Below are 17,371 nucleotides of genomic sequence, written 5' to 3'. Positions count from 1 at the left end.
GCGCTCCTGCTCCGAACCAGAGGCTATTCAAGAAGGTGAAGTGGTTCTCTTCATTCTTTGGCTCATTCCATTCACAGGGGCTCAGCCTGGGGGAAAACAACAGGATAAAACCAGGAATAACCCGTCAGCGTGGCAGCAGCAGCGCAGCCAGCCTGGCAATGCCCTTCCCGTCCGCGGCAGCCCCTGTCCCAGTTTAACCAGTGCAAAGTGCCCCTGCTCAATGCCTCAAGCAGCTGGCCACGGTGATGGCTCAGGGTGTCCCGTCACAGTCACTTTCCTCCCGAGCCGCTGCCGAACCCCCTCTCCCTGGCGCGCGTGGGGGCTCCGTCACGCCAGGCTGCGGGCTGCTCCCTGCGGCAAACCCGGACCTACAGAGCCCGAGCATGAAACCAGGAAAGCAGCAACTGAGCTTCTGCTCAGGGCTGCAGCCGCAGGGAGCGTTCCTGCGGCCTAAAGGAGAAAGGGGGAGACAGCTGGATCTCCCGGGAAGGGGTTGGAGCGGCATCTCTTCCACCAGCCAGGGCAGGGCAGCGTGCGTGAGAACACGCCAGGAGGGAGAGCGCACAAGGAGCACGGTCACAGTTCAAGACACGCTCTGATCAAGAGAGGAGCTGACCTAGAGGCACGCAGACCCTGCGGCAACTCAGACAACGGTGCTCTCCTACTCCTAATGCTGCCCTGATCTGACAGGACTTCAGCTTTGCTCCCCTGGTTCTGGACCAGGACAGAGGGTTCCTCGGAGCAAAACGCTCCCTGGTACTTTCTTTAAAACTGAGGCCTCGTCACCGCAGAGAAAGCAGCGGACTTGAACCAAACCTGTGAATGGAATTCGTTTATACCTGGCAACAAGGAAGAGGCAGAAGCACGTCAGCACGTAAGCAAATAAAAGGCCAGTCCAGGTCTCCTTACTGAAAGGAGCCAGGAAGTGGAAGAAGGACATCTCCTGAGAGACGGTGTCTTTTCGGAGCAAGATTCCAATCCCAGTCTGCAGGAACGGCGTGGTGAAGGAGACCACCTCCTCCCGTGCCGACGTGACTGTCAGTGGGGCCACTGCAATGTCTGCTTCCTGTAAGATGGAGACAACATACCCAACCACCCAACCTGCCTGAAGATTCCTGTCCCTCAGAGAATGCTTCCCAGGCTGAGTGGGCGGGAATCTGCAGGGCACATCCCTTCTCTGTGTCAGCAGACAGCTTCACTTAGACCCTGAGCTCCAAGAAAGGGGACAGTTTTCCTTTCTGCACTGCTTCTGTTTCTGCACTGGGGTGCTGGTTGGTATCTGGGGCTTCTGCTGCAGCATCCCACACGCACACGGAGCCTGAGCACCGTGAACCCCGTTGGTTTGCTTCACCCAAACCCGAGGGCGTGCTCCTCTCTGCTTCTGGCTGCCACATCTACGTGACTGAGAGCTGGACTCGGCCGAGTTCAGAGGAGCTCAGCAGCTTTAATTCAAGTGCTACCACAGATGACAGAGCGCTAGCCGCAGGGAACTGTCTCCTTCTTCCTCAGTTTCCGTATCTGCAGGCCAAAACCAACTGCAAGTCCTGCTACTCCTCAGTTCTGCACCACAGGCAGGCTGAGTCCAAGGCCCTGAGCAAACTGTGACGGTGCCCAAGAGCTCCCAGCACTGCTTCTTCCTTCCTGAGCTGCAGTTTGTCAAAAACATAGATGCAAAATTACCTGTCTCAAAATTTCGCCGATCATGCCTGTCCAGTTCCCGCTGGCAGAGACGGCTCCGTACTGCCCATCGCTCACCACCTTCACCTTGTAGCTGAAGTGGAGCATCGCGGCAAGGGCTTTCAGCAAGTCCACGCAGTACCCCTCCAGTTCTGCGCTTCTCACCATGACGTACGGATCTTCCTGCGCACAGAGGGACAAAGCCACAGTTACACCCTCCTGCCGCCTGCGGAGCAACCGACTGCATGAAGCCGTTTCTTTGGCAACTCCCCCCACCCCAGACCCCTGTCCGCACTATCGTGGGCATTTCCACGTTCACTGGGGCGGTGTCGTGGCCGACAGGGCAGCAGGGCAGCTGCGTTCTGCAAGCCACGTGCACCGCAGGAGGAGGTGATAACGTCTTCTCAGTCTCAAAGCCCCAACACCTTTCATTTGGCCCAGCAAACATCGGGCGAGGGTGACCTCCTGCTGCAGGAGCTGACATGGGAACCGGGAATTGTACTGCTGCAGCGTCTTCTGACCCTCCCCGCTTGTCTGCGGCGCCTGGGGACGCGATTTTGGGTTTTTATGGCCTGTTTCCAATCCCTGCTCGTGTGATCTTTACATATTTCCACTGCAGAGGAGAAACACCATGTAGGCAACATGAGCAGCCCAAACACGGGGGAGAGGCCCGGCCGGCCTTGCGGAGCAGTCGGCGGCAGCCTACGCCCAGTCCACGCTGTGGGCTGACTCTGACAGCCCTCGAACCCGCCTGTGCAAACTGCAGACAGCTGGCGGCCCGACACCACCGAGCCAGGGCTCCAAAATCACCGTGATGAACAGGGATGTCGGGGTCACAGCCCAAAAAACCACCTCCAAATACATGGGTGGGAAGAAAATGCCAAGTGTCATTCCAGCATCTCTCGGTGTTGGGTCACTGCCTTACCAGGATTGTTGTGACAGTCAAAGTGGGAAGACTCTCTTCAGGTCCCCTCAAGGCGGTGCCCTGCAAATCACAAAGGGAAGATGAAATAACTGGATTTCACAGCCCCAGACCCGGCCCCACGTTACAGCCTGGGGGGTGCGTGTGTTAAGCCAGCGGTGAATCTGCCCCAAAAGCTGCAGCGATCGCGACACCAGGGCTGCCCAGCAGTTGCTGAGAAGCCATGAGCATTTCACTTCACACCTCCTCAGCACACTCTGTGCCTTACAAATCCCGAGGAGCTACATCCCACACAGACCCTTTCCATGGGAAGCGCAAGCTTTTGGAGATAAAGCACATATCTTCAGAACGAATAAAGGTGCCTCTGCATGTTCATGTGTGTCTGTGTTTCCTCTGACCTGAAGAAGTTTACAAAGAGAGTAATTCTGATAAGTCTGAGGTTTAAAGTCCATAAGCCTATGGGCTATGGGCAGATTTTCCCCTGGGGCGTGACTGAACTTTGAATTCTGGACAAAAGATTAAGTGAAAAACCCAGGGACACACAGACTTCGACATGGCCATCACCAGCCAGGGACAGTATATTTAAAACACCGCCCCTCACGGATTAAAAGCACGCTGCGACCACATCTACTTCCGAGTGTGAAATGTAAGACCTTCTGCCTTCGTGGGCGGCTGCGCACCAGCGAATTTAAACATACCTTACTCCCAGCATCATCGTTCCTCGTAGCTCCTGAAAAAACAGTAACAACAACAAAATCAGTGCTTACAGGGCTTGTAGTTATTGCTCCTTCAAAGCGACGTTTCAGGCTGAACTTAAATAACGGGAATGATTAACCTCCCCCCGGAAGCTCATCGCGCGGTGGACTCGGGGGTGCCTTGTCGAGCTTGTTTCCTCCTTGGCAGCGGAGGATTGGTGTGAGACCAGGAGCAGCAGAGACGGACACAGCCAGGCCCAGGCTGCAGAAGGGCCCGTTTGTACCTTAGTGATGACGGCTGTCACTCACACGCTGAGGAACGCATTCTGCAGAACCGACTGCCCTATTTCCCGACTGCCCTCCCCAGCTCTCCCGTGGTGCACACGGCCAGCACTTCCCCCTAACTCCTGCAAAGCCCTGTCCGTACCCCCAGGGACCAGCCCTGTAAACAGCCAAGAGTTCATCACCGTTAAGTTCCAAGAGACTAGAGGTTTTCTTATTCTTCCCTTCCCCTAGTAAGGACCGGTTCCTACCATCTAAGCAGCTAAAGGGGCTGCAACCATTATTTATCTGTGTTACTATTTATTACTTTATCTATATCACTGTATTATTTTCTGTACTGCCCCTCCCCACGTGTAAAACAAAGATAGTGATACTCCCCTTTGGTAAAAACCCCTAAAAGTACAATTACTGGGGTTAATCACGCTTCTGGGTTCCCCCTCCGCTCTGCTGCGTGACTTTCTCCAAGTCTTGTTCAAAGATTTGACCCACAGCTTCCATTTTTGTAATAGCCAGGAGAATACCTCCCTCCCACCCCAGCTGCCAGAGGGGTGAGCTGCAGCGCCCGCGATGCAGAGTTAAACCCAGGGTTGTGTCCGTGTGTGACTCGTTCCTCGCCCGGGATGTGCACAGCATCGCTCCTTGGAACCAAAGAATTCACAGTGCAAAAGCCAAAAATCCCTCCAGATCAAACAAAAAAATTAGGGTGTTTTCACTCCCTCAAGCAAAAGCTGGGAGTTTTTCATTAACCGTAACAACATATTCATTCATTCTCTGGGTTTGCATTTTCTGGCCTTGTGCTGAACTCCACATTATTGTAAAACAAAACCTGCTTTTTCCCTCTCCGCTACAGTTCTCCCTGGGAGCTGGAAACCGTCACAAAGGAGTTCTCTTGTCTCTCTTTAGAAACTCATTATAGCCAGTGAAAGTTTTTTGAGGCTCCTTTTTGAAGACCTGCTAGGGTTTTTGGAAGAAAACACTCTGTACTGAGGGCGTCAGCTCCCCCGCAGCGGCACTGGATGCAGCTGTTCAAAGCCCCATTGTAAGACCCCCTGAAAGGCCCAGAAGTAATCGAGTTGCAGCACTAACTCAGAGTTCACCGCAGTGACACTTCTCAGAAGCCGAGACCTCGCTGTGCGGATCCTTTGTGAGGGTATGCAAAAACAGAAGACAAAGAAAAGAGGCTCATCCCACCCTGCTCGCTCCCCAGAGGCCGGTGGCTGCGGGAAATGACTGTGGGTGGGAAAAATCAGCCTTGTCCTCACCCCTTCTACCCGAGCATGCTCAGCCTTCTGATGGGAAATGGCTCCCTGCTCACCTTCTTGTGAAAAACCTTGTAGCACTGTCAAAAACTGGCCACCTCACCCCAATTTTCCACCCCATCCTCCCTCCCTAGGCCAGTACCCTTGCAGCCCTTGCCAGCATGCCCCCTTCCGCAGAGCAGGAGGGACAGCTGGACTAAAAGAAGAGGCCATGGGTCAGGTGGGTTACAGTTCTGGAGTAGGCTGGGCTCTTCAGGATGAGAGACAGGAGATGGGTCTGAGGAAGTGAAGTTGCTCTCCCAACCCTCTGAACTGAGCGCCAATTTTTGCCTCCCAGTAATTTTGCAAGGTCAAGCTACTCCTCAGCCCCAGCCTGGAGTCCATTCATTGTTCGGCTGCCAAAGCAGGCTCCCAGCTCCTCGCGCTGGGAGGGACGCGTGACCCAGCCGGCTGATCACTGCCCACTTCTCCTGTCGTCCCTTCGCAGCTTCAGGGGGAAGGCAGCGTTACCCTTTGTCCACAAAATCCCCAGGGACTCACAGAGCCGACAACTTCAATGCACTAAATCGCCTCTTCTTCCCCAAACGGGCCATGAGCAGAGGGACCCAACAAGAGCCACGGAGAACACCACCCACAGAAGAACACGTTAATGGGCACATCCTGGTGCACTGACGGGACTGGACTCAAAGGGGCGCAGCTTTACCACAACGCTGGTGTTCCAGGACACCAACCACCCTTTCTCTAGGCTTTTACTCTTCCCTGATCTCTGCCATCGGATTTACAACCGCAGTGGCAAAGACGTGCAGTGGCAGCCCTCATAACACAACAGACCCAATCACAGACTGTAACAACACGGTCAGCCCTGGCGACATCGTGATAACCAACGCGACAGCAAATGCTGACAGGAAGCCAAAGTCCTGTAAGCGCTAGCAGACTGAAAGAACACTCAGGAAAGAGGAACAAAACCAGATTTGGAAGCAGCCAGCATTTTTGGACCATGTCTCTCACCTGTCTGGCTTGATCCTCTGAGGAGCAGCACGGTTGCAACCATACAGAACACGGAGTGAAGCCCAGTGCCCATCGGCGCAGAAGTCCGAAGGTGCCGTCCTGCTGGAAACGAAAGGCAGGTGGTTAGAGCTGGTTTTAGGGTCCCTAATTGCTGGGTTACAATCAGCGTGGCCTGGATTTTCTGCACCTCACTCGGAAGAGTCCCAGTTCAAAGAAAGGTCTCTGGGGGAAAACATGGAGTCCGGTCACAACAAAGACTAAAAAAAGACTCTGGTGAACACTTCGCTGCAGCGAAAAGATGTGACCAACCGAGAAAGTGGATTTACCCACTGGTGGTCACCGTGTTGCTCCTCCAGTCAGCTCTCCACAACGGAGAGGCGTGCCACCACCGGCACAAGCCCTGGAGAGGGGCAGCTGTAGGCAGGAGCGGAACCAGGGGCACGCAGCCATGGGCTCGCAGGGAAAGGAAGCAACTGGAGCGTGAGGCTCCCGGGGACCGGGCCCTTAGGCTCTGAGGAAGGGCGAGGTGCTCTTTATCGCACTAGTAACAGCACCTCCTCCAGGAGGTTCTCATTTGGGGGGGCTTAAAAGCAAAACCTTGATTTCACTTCCCTTTTGGGTTGCACAACACAAAGATATTTATTTCATCTGCACCAAAATGGTTGGGTTTCACCCGAATCAAAACACATCCAAAATTGTCTCTGGCTCCCTCTTTCTGCTCTTAACTGCATGAGGGGAAAGGGGCAGGGGGAAGGAGGGTGAAACCCAGTGTATTTTACCAACTTATTCATCTCAAACTCTGCACCAGACTTTCTGCATGGCTTGAAATAATTGTACCCTGGCGTAGTAAAACAGCAACAGAACCGTGACGCCCAATCGGTGCAAAGTTATACTGAATCTCAAGCTGCTGCAGCACGTTTTATTGTATTTGTCGTCCATATCAAACAAGGTTCAGGACACCATTATCTGAGAAACTACAAAAAACGTATTACAAATACCCAAGAAAACTTACCATTTGCAGGCAAAAAAACCCCAATCCTACATATGGTATTAGCTGCTCCTGACCGATGCTCAGAAAACACTGGCTTCGGCTAATCTTACCTCGCCAACTGCTAGGCAGTTTCCCCACGCCTGCACTCCTAGAAAGCTCCTGACCTTACAGCTCAGTAGTTTCCCTCACTCATTTCTCTACATTTTTCACCTAATGAGTAATATTTACACAGAAGATGCTTTCTGGGTTAATTTCAATGCTGTCTCTGCTGTTGTTGTCGTAAAAAATACTTCCAAGTGGGAATATTTTGATCCTTGTGAAAGGATCAAAGGAGAGGGCTGACATTTGAGTTATGGGTCAGGCTGCATTTTCTACAAAGTGGTCACAGAACACAGGCAGAGCGGTAGCTGCCGTCAGCTGTTGCCAGCACACGAACTGAACAGCTACATCAGTCACCAGGGCACATAAGGGAAGAGTAAGAGCTGTTGTCAGGTGGAGCCAGTGAGGAACTGCCTTTTTCCCAGCAGGTTTAACCTGTAACTACTGCTACTTTCCCCCTACGACTCAGTACATGCTACAGAATGATCTTTATTTCAACTGGCCTCCAAAAGGCTCATCAGGGCCGGTAATACATTGCTTGCAGCACCTTGAAAAGAAAGCTGCTCGCACACCTGCTGCGGAACAAAGAGAATGGAAATACATCCAAAAGGCATTTTGGCAAAGGCTCACACACTTCCCTAGCTCTACTTCAGTACCAGAGTCATTTAATGACAAGCAGAAGCAGTTAGAGAGGAAATACCAGGAGGGCTTAGTGCCTCCCAGTCTGGACAGAGCCTTAGCTACTGCTCTAATTAAGCACTGCAGTATCCGTGCACGTCCTACAGCATTTTCTCACCCTGGCTTTACAGCAAAGCAAACGAAGGGGTTTAAAAGTTACTTTGCTGGAATCAGCTCTCCCTCCTCAGGTTTTCAGTCCATCAAAATGTAAACAGAAAGGCAACGTTACTCCTCCAGCAGTCTTCTGTACACGGCGCCGAAGGATGCACCGGCATGGGAACCGCGGCGGAGGTGACCAACACCCATCGGCTGGGAAGGAGACAGCCCGCTGCACGCAGGCTTGGATCTTCGTCATCTACAACAAGAAGAGCAGTGACTGAAGGCAGGATCTCACTTACAGCAATTCCTTACACCTCTCCGGGTGCCGCTGGTCTGACGGCAAAGCAGAGCAACTCCAAGAGGCACAGTGAAACTGCCTGGACATGGAACGCTCACAGGCATCCAGGCTATTATAGACAAAAGGGAGGGAGGAGCCAGGCTGAGGGGCTTCTGCAGAACATGCCAGCTCGTACTGCACACTCCAGGGGCACCCTGGCTTTTGGGAAAGAGGAGGAGACTACACCCAGCAAAAGGACAATGTCTGGAAGCAGTGTGGTCCAGCAGCAATACTGCTGCTGCTGGCCTGCTGCGTGGTGCTGCGAAAGCCTTCAGGGTCCTCTCAAGCTGTGCCCCTCTCTCCGGTCTCTCCATATCCTCAGCTGCCCCATGACTCTCGGGACACCAGCCGGGGGATTCACGGATAACACCCACAAAACCACACCCCCAGCTGTTACATCCATCTAGTATTTCCTCGCAATGCCCAGTCAGCCGAAGGAAGGCCTGAGCTTCCAGATAAGCCATGAAATTCCTCTCCAGATTGTACAGTTCTGTTTAACACACAGACGGTGTTTAAATCACAGGTGAAATTCCTGTCCCCCTGGTCCTTCCATTTACTGGTTTCACTTCAAAAGTGAGCTGAAGCACAACCCTGCCACGGGGCTGATTCTGCTGAGGCAGAGCGTTTGTGAATACACCCATCAAGGCACTGCAGTAAGGAAGCAGCCCCTTCCCAGGAATTCAGCAGACTAACTACTACAACTCAGGAGGGTTGGTACCTACAACTACAAGTAGGTGCAAGCACCTCAGCACAGAAAAGATCAGTTTTTAAAGACACTCAAAAGGTTTATCATCAGTGGTCTTAAACACTGTTGGAGACAAACCATAAATCCCAAGTCCATGTATAATACGCTGCTTGTAATTTGGGAATTCTGGGCTTCTAATCTTATAATGAACTGAAAAACACATGAGAGTGAGGCCACAGAGGAAGAGCCCCGGACAAGGGAATGCATGTGCTGTCTCTCTACAAGCCAGCGGGAAGAGATAAAAAAGGCTTTCCCTAGGCAGCATGATGGATCCGATTGCGGGATGAGGTACAGGAAGGGCTCTCAGGCGGTAGTAGAACCCCCTTCCCACACTGCCTCTCTCTCCTGCCCCATCCAGCAGCTCAGTTTTCAACTGTGAGACCTACCTCAGCGGCTTCTCAGTCACCCACGGACCTTCTTGAAGAACGAGGCTTTCAAGCGCCTTCCTGAACTCCAGGCTCTGCTCCGCGGCGTGACACCCTGCAGGGAGCACACAAGCGACCACGGGGCCGCGTTAGCAGGTGTCCTCAATTTCACAGGGCGGGAGGGGGAAGCTACGTTGTCATCTCGATTATCGTACAGGGGGTAGAGAAGATCATCGAGAGAGTAAGAGCAGTGAGGCGTGCGTCAAATGAAAGGGCTGCTTGGAACCTCAGCTCTACTTCCTTCCTTCTAGTGGAAGGTGTCCCTGCCCATGGCAGGGGGTGGAACCGGATGATCTTTAAGGTCCCTTCCAACCCAAAGCGTTCCATGATTCTATGAACGCCTGACTCCCTCCACTGTTAGTGAATCTTTACTGCTTTCCTTACCAGTTTAGAGCCTGCTGAGAAGATCTGAGTAAGCAATTTTCCTCTTCCCCGGTGAAGACCAGATGAATGAAGAGCAAAACTGGTTAGTAAGCTTCTTGCCACCCAGCGGCGTGGGTACCGTGACATCAACTCCCCTCGTAAACGGACGCCCGATCGATGCTCTCATGCAGAGAAGGAAACAAGCTGTAGAGGCTGTTGCTGTTAACGTGGAAGCAGGAGGGCAGGATCCGTAGGCACCTGGGTAGGTTAAACCCAGAGGCTGTTTTTTCAGATAAACAGATAAACGTTTTGAAGTGCTACGTGATGCTGCCCCTGTGAGGGGCATTAATTTCACAGGTATTGCTTAAAGATAAAAATAATCTGATTGTGCCTTTGAAAAGACACAAATAGGCCTTTTAAACATTAACTTTCGACAGCTGTCACGTTGCATGTACTTTCCTGCTTTAAAGAGAAAAAAGCAGCAACGTCCTGCAGCTTTTCAGCCCCAAACTGAAGTATGGCAGTGACTTTTCGGCTAGCGCACGTTAATGAAAGGTGCGTGGTGCTAAGACGCCATGTGAGACTGATCTTGGCAGATCACACCTGCTGCTGCTGATTTACCTTCTCTTCCTGCCGAGACAGCAGTGATACCGTAGGGTAACCTCACCTTTGCTGCACGCACTGCAAGGGCCTCTCGCCCGAAGTAGGAAGGCAAGCAACGGAGATCTGAGCCAGGATGCAAAACTGAGAGATTATTTTTAGACAAAACATACTGAAGACCATTTGAAAGGATTTAACCAGAGATTGTAACCCTTCCCATCCCCGAACTCCATGTCACGATGATACCGTCAGCTACAGTTAGCCTCATGTTTTGATATCTCAGAGTTCACATGCTTGTGGCCGAATGATACTGAAATTAGAAACCCTTCTAGCCCTGCAAGCCACAAGTAAGCTGACCACCCTTCCAGGAGAGAGGACGAACCAAGTGACAGGCACTTCCGCTGTGCAATTTGCTGGGGCACAAAGGGAAGACATTTTTGACTGAGGCAGCTGAAGAGCAAATTCTTGCTGCAGTATTTTCCGGCAGACTTTAAACAGCCTCAGCGATGGAACGGGGCTACGTCTTACTTGGACAGCTGTAACTCTAACTCAGAGGGCTGATCAGGTCCTTGGATTATGCCTGTTTGGCTACTCATTACATGAATTCCTCTAAAATTTCCACCTACACGGCCATCACTGGCTCCAAACAAAGTCATTGCTTTGAAACAATCCGCGTACTGCGCAGCACGCATCACCGACTGCCTGTCTCTGCCAGTACCTGCATGTGCTCTGGTGGGGCTGCGAAAATCTGAGCTGGATCTGAAATGGCTACCATGCTGAAAAAGAGTAAAATGACACGTTTAGGAACTTTTAAAACAAGGCAGATAGAACCCACCACGTGTGTATACCACAAACTCCTAGACAGCACAGGAAAAGCATTACATCACCGTTAAAGAGTCAACAGCTGGAAGGTTAAATATGTTTATTTTTGTAGTGTAAGGTGGTTTTACAAACAGATTTTTAGATTTTGCAATATACACAAAAGAAACGTTATAAACAAAAGCAAAATTTCCTCTCAATAACAGGGACTCTATGCAGCCTGAAATATAATTAAACCTCTGTTTCTCTTTAAAATATCTCAGTAAAGATTCTTCTCCATCACTGATAAAACGTACGTCTATAATAAATGACACAGTAACGGGGGGAAGGACATCCCTAAAGGCAAAATGTAAAAAAAATCAGGGAGGAAAAATTATTATTCTGTTCAGGCTGGTCTTTAATTCTAAATACATCCATCTAAAAAAATTAAATATCTCTCTTTTAAAACATATCATTGAAAATTTTGCATGGCAGTGCAATACAGAAATAGTAAAATTCATCCAAAAAGTGCTATGTACAGCAGCATTGTTAGAGTACCGCACAGAAGGGACGGTGATGTTTTCAAGGAAAGACTAGCATGCTTTTTAGCCATTTCTGGATTAAAGTCAGATGGTATTTCCTGTCTGTCTTTAGTAAGTCCCTTCTCGCTCCTGTCTCATTCCCACAGATGATGTTCTGAGACAAGGAACACTCACAGTTCGGTTTAAGTGTGTGCATGTGGACATACATGTGCAGACGTACCTTTGCACACACACAGATGTACAGTATATATTTATATATATAACCAAGCCTGGTTTAAAAAAGCATTGCTTTGGAACAGTCAGAGCTCTTCTTCAAAGAGATCTTCACCGACATAAACAGGTCCATGATGGCAGACGGACTTTATCTACTACATTATTAATTCATGAAACAATTACGCTGCAGTTTTTACTATTTCCCAGAGAAGATCGCTCTTCCAAAAAATAAAACAGAACAGGGAGCTTGATTTTAAATTCAGTCTCTTTTCAGGGATCCAGAATTAGTAAGAGCAAAATTTACCTTAGTTGTCGTTAACATCACAAAGGTGTTTACCTTTCATAAGAAGCAATTACTGAAATTAGTAAAGCTCATGAGGTTTGCACAGAGCAAACTGCAAATGCAATGATGGAGGCCCAATCTGAGGCTGGGAAAAAGCGTAATTTCCAAAAAAGGTGGTCAGGTCACTGCAAAAATGTAGGTCTCGGATGTCACTTGATTGTTCTATTTCCACAAACTGCTGACAGATCTAACGCTCAGCTACGCCTTGGGAGTCAGGATATTAAGTACCTTACAGTCAAGGGGAAGCCGGAAGCACTGAGCCGTACGAGGATATTTTGTGCCTCTCCGGTCACTGGGTTTTGCTTGGACAGGGATGTAAACATTGCCTTATCAGTGCTGCCCAGAATTACAGTTTCAGCATGAAGAAGACTTCCGTGTCAGTGTTATAATCAGCTGGGGTCTTCGGCTGGGGTGTAAAGGCAGCAGGAGAAGCCACATCCATACAAACCGCTTTCGCAACGCTGCAGGCTCCCTCCGGATTTCCCCTCTCCTCAATGGGGCTCCCACTGAGCTGGCCCAGGCTTTGCAGCCGCTGTCTCTCCTGGGCTTGCTTCGCCCTGTTGGCAATGTACCGCACCCTGCTCTGACTGCGAGACGACGACCTGCGAAGGAGTCCCAAGCTCTCCCCTTCCTCTTCAGATTCAGTTGGATCGAGACTGATTTGAAAGGCTGTCAGCTTTTTTAGCTGCTCAGTCAATTCATCTTGGGACCTGACTGAGGATCTCAGGCCTGAAGAGCGGCGCTGCTCCCGCATTGACCGAGTCACAAAACTCCTGCTGATGCTACGGTATTTGCTTTCAAAAGTGCACACAATATCATCAGAGGTAAGGTCTCCAAGGCTCTTGGATTTTGCTTGGTTATTCCCAACCATATCCTGTGCCTTGGATTTGTTAGAAGACTGTCTGAGGCTTTCTATGTACAGCCTGCTCCACGTATGCCTTCTGGGAATGGAGGAGAACGCATCCTGGGGACTCCTGGCAAGAGGACGGGGGCACAATTCATCCGCTGGCAGCTGGCCAGACCTCAGGTTAGGGTTGGATTTGCTCTTGCTCACCAGTGGCATCTCGTTACCAGACGTCGTAGCAGATCGCGGGCGCATGCCCTTTCTTACGGCAAGGGGCTCAAAATTTTCAGGACGGATGCCAAGATCCGGGAGGCTTTTGCGAGCTAGATTGGGTAGGGAGAGATCTATCACAGTGTCGTTGGAGGACATGCTGGAAGAGGAAGACATGCTGTCACGGTGACTGCTGCAATCTAGCTTGCTCCAGATCCGGTCATTAACAGTGGCATCAAAGTAAACCTCTGCTGCTGGAGACAGGCTACTTGGAATTCTTATTAAGGCTGAGGAGTCTGATGTCTTCAGTCCTTCACTCTTTGACCTTCTTACCAACATGTAAGAGCTCATCTGAGAAACAGAAACAGGTAGAGCCTGTGCAGCTGGGGCTTTCTGGAGAGTATCTGGAGGCAAAGTTGTCGGTGTGCTGCTGATCACATTGCTCTCCTGCAGCAGAACAGCTGCCGCACCAAGTTTTTGGCCTTTGGATTCAACGGTGCCCTTCACGTTCGTTAATACCTGACCTGGTTGGTCACTTTGCTTCTGGCAGTTTTCAGCGGGCTGGCCGGCGCCCTTATCTGCTGCGACTTTCAGCCAGGCTTTTTGAGGATGCACTGCCAATCCATATGGATCTTCAGCCTTACTGCATGCCTGTGTCCAACCATCTTCTTCTTTGACACATCCCGCCGTGCTTGTCCGCTCGTCTTCTTGGCCTACAAAACTTGTGTCAGCTGCTCTTGTGACTACCTGCACTTGGTCTTCTGCAGCCAGATCTGTTCCTTGTTCTCTAGTGAGCAGAGATTCTTGAGGCTGGTGGGATGTGCCGCTTCCTTCTGATCGAGGTTCGGTGGAATGATCAGACACAGACCCTTCTTCAGAATCACTGTAAGGAGTAATGGGTAGAGGGAAGAAAAGGCTGGCATGATGGTTTTCACTGGCAATAACAGGCTCTTCAGTGATAGTTTCTAGGCTGCATAAAGAAGTGACTGACCTCTTTATTGAGAAATGGCAGACATCTACTTGGGAGACATGGAAAGATAGGAAAAAGAAAGAAACAAGAGAAAGAGAGATACGGGGTTAATTAGCTATTCCAAATGGCAGTTTAGCTGAAGATTTATTCTTTATATGGTACCATGTTATTTTTAAGGTAGTAGTCGCATGTATTAATCATGATTTTTCAAATAACTTATGATTTCAAATGCCTGGCTAAAGGCAGCAAAAATTTCTGCTCCTTTGGTTTTAGCCACCCAAAAGCAGTGTTGCTTCCCAAAAACCTCAGCCCGTGCCCAGCAGCACCATATTCCTTTTCTGATTATCAGATTCAAACAACTGTACCCATCAGCTTCTTTGTGTCCTTGTATCCTTATACAAGGATATATCCTAGGAGTTACACATCCTCTAACTTCTCTTCCTCCAACACCAGCATCACTTGGAATTGCTCTTTTCCTTCTTCCCAGCACTCAAACGTGTCAGTAAATCCGAGCATAATCGGAACACCACCGCCCCAACAGATACGATCCCAACGATCAATCACTCCGCAGAGAAGCAGCATCGAACTTCTGGAGCAGATTTCAAATACAACGCGCTGTATGCACGCAATGGAATGTGGCCAACGTGCCTTTTAAAAACAACACAAAAACTTCAAACACCTAACCCTGTTTTTCTAAAAGGGTTTGTAATTTCTTTTTCAGAACACGACGCAGGGTTGGTGGACACCAGGCTGACGGTACAACCCCAAGGAACCGCCACAGCCACCGAAATGCTCCAGCCGTCCACGAGGTTTATAACCTGTGCCCCAGGAGCCAAAGCGATCATGCCAAAAAGACTACTGCCCACATCTCCAAACCACAATGCAAACATGCGTTTGGGAACTAGCAAAGCACCACTGGGGCAGACAACACCCTCAAGGACAGAGAGCAGAGGACTGTAAGGCAGGAAACACAAAAACCAGGGCTACAGGCAACAAGGTGCTTGAATCAGTGACACTCGGTAGACAGTTACCTTTGACTTGCTTGTCCTTTCAGTTCTTAACTAGGGAGAGAGTGTGCATGTAGAATAATAGGACAGAACAGAGGAAAAATCCAGTTAATGTAGGGAAGGCAGGTGCAGGTAACAGGATAAATTAGTGCTGAGGGAGGGAAGGGAAACAGACAGAGATATTCACACATTTTTGTAGGATCCTAAGAATTTCTGACCAACCAGAGCACTCAATGGAATCCATAAATGGGTGGATGTTAAGTCTGTTATTTTGTCATAGGAGAATAAAAAGCGGTTTTTGCTGTTCAGGAAACACACTCCACTGGACTGGGGAATGGAGGCTAGCCTCCTCTTCTCCAAAGCCCTAATCCGATGGAAAAAATCATCTAGGTTACCAAAAAAGGCCAAGGAACTATTGGGCCTCTCCCTTTGGCTCCAGCATGGTGACAAGATGCTTAACAACAGAGCCAGCCATTCAACGGCCTGTCAGTCGGGAGCGTTCAGCGGGAAGAAGCACACGTGCCCATACGGAACATCCACCGTGCACAACACAGCAGACCTTTCCGTATCGGTAAGAGTCCAGAGCCGATCAGACTAAGGAGCTCTCCCCCTGCCCGCCCCGGCGAGGCCATCAGCACAGGTTACGGCACACTTACACGGCAAAGTACTGGAAAGTGTAATGCTGTCGCCATAAGGACGACAACCAGAGACTATAGTTTCCTGCCTCATCCTTGTGGCACTTCCCAACCACCGAATGCTAATTATGAAAAGCAGCCATATTAGGCTAACGTCCTTGGTTTCCTTGGTTTCTTGGCCCACGGCACTAGAATAGCAGGCGGCTGGGGAAAGCATGCTGTTTGTGCAAACAGTGTCTGTCACTGGATCATCAGCATCCACTCCAAGTGACTACCTCACCATCCGAAAGGTTTGCCGATTCCATGCTTGAGAAGTCAGATGGATTTAATCAAATTTCAAGCATATCACAATATTTATTTAGTGACTTGGGGGGCTGGCGGGGGAGCTGGCACTGATAGTGGGAAATGGTTCCCTATGTCACACTGCTCAGAGCTTATGAAAAGCCTAATGCCAATAATTTAGGCACACAAAGAGTTCTGCTGCTTTGGATTAATTTCGAGTCACGGGAACTGACAAACGTCTGCCCTCCCATTGTTCTAGTAGTTTCCTAAAAGCTCAAAGCCTATATGGGAAAAAAATGTAAAAAAAGAATGAAAAAAGGGAAATAAAGAGAAATTGCAGACACCCAACCAGATTAAACTGACCAAAGAAACAGAATATTAGATCTCTGCATGAGGCTTTCAAAGCAGCTCACTATGGCTGGGTGATCAGAATCTATCACTAAAAAAGCGATTACATCTTGAGAAGCACCAAAGTCACTTAACTGTTCTTGAAAACCTAACCAGCAATGCCCAAACTCCTTGGTCAGCTAAGGGGGAGGGGAAGGGATTTGAAAAGAAGCTCTTTTAGCCAGACAAAAGCTGTATTTCTTTACTTTTCACGATTCCATGAAATAGAGAAAATCCTGTCAAATTCTCTTCCCTTCCCTCCTCTCCCAGTCAAATCAGGAGGGGGAAAAAAAGCCACTTTCCTTATTAAACCATATACCTTGATTGCCTCTGTTTGTGTTTTCCATCTTCACACACCTAAGGTCATGTGTAAAGACACAGCCCTTCTGCTTCGGAGTTGGGAAATGCGGCGTCAGGGCACATCCCTCGCTCCTCTGCGTTATGCAACTCTGCCCTCGGGTCACAGGCAACCCGCACACGTAACAGTCGGCACACCTTAACTGTTTGCAGGCTGGGGATGTACACGGTTTGGACCAGAATGGTCTGCTACGGTCATAAAGAGAGCTCTCCTGAGTAACCCGGACCAGAGAATTCCATCCATCCTGAACTGGTGGCTGCAATTTTGAGGAAGGAACTGGTTTTGTCGTCAGCAGAGTGCGTGCTGGGGATCATTTCTGACGTGGATACCCCGCAGCGAAACACAACTACTGACAGTGGAAACATTGGTTGTTAATAGGCGCTTCCCATATTTAATCTCTACTCAATGCTCTGGTTGGGATCTTAACATTTACTTACTATCACACCACATTCACTGAAAAACCCCAAAGAAACAAAAATCCCTGAACAAACAATCCGAACATCCATGGAGCACTGACAGCTTCACTACTGCGGATGGTTAGCCAGGCATGGAGAGGACTAATCTAAACCAGACACAGCTAGGAGAACACTAAAATAAAAATG

The 17,371-nt window shown here is 49.8% G+C and overlaps 2 protein-coding genes across 2 annotated transcripts in view; both read right to left on the bottom strand.

Moving 5' to 3' along the window:
* Nucleotides 1-2: 2 nt before the first annotated feature.
* Nucleotides 3-5,919, bottom strand: LOC104508219 (probable glutamate receptor; the record flags this gene model as incomplete). Its single annotated transcript, XM_010149765.1, has 6 exons — nt 5,844-5,919; nt 3,298-3,329; nt 2,603-2,662; nt 1,681-1,860; nt 840-1,066; nt 3-86 (listed from the first exon to the last, which is right to left on the bottom strand). Coding segments are annotated over exons 1-6 (656 nt in total), but the record flags the coding sequence as incomplete, so codon positions are not given.
* Nucleotides 5,920-12,253: 6,334 nt separating this feature from the next.
* PLCH2 (phospholipase C, eta 2) overlaps nt 12,254-17,371 on the bottom strand; it is a 42,955-nt gene continuing 37,837 nt past the window's right edge. Inside the window, exon 22 of the mRNA XM_010149764.1 lies at nt 12,254-14,095. Coding sequence (XP_010148066.1) covers nt 12,423-14,095 — 1,673 coding nt within the window. The 3' untranslated portion in view covers nt 12,254-12,422. The remainder of the gene's footprint in view (nt 14,096-17,371) is intronic.

This window comes from Eurypyga helias, unplaced genomic scaffold (genome assembly GCF_000690775.1).
Source record: "Eurypyga helias isolate BGI_N326 unplaced genomic scaffold, ASM69077v1 scaffold14094, whole genome shotgun sequence".
Classification (NCBI taxonomy): Eukaryota; Metazoa; Chordata; class Aves; order Eurypygiformes; family Eurypygidae; genus Eurypyga; species Eurypyga helias.
The sequence above is the reverse complement of the archived record's forward strand: the minus strand, read 5'-3'. Positions and strand labels throughout refer to the sequence as shown.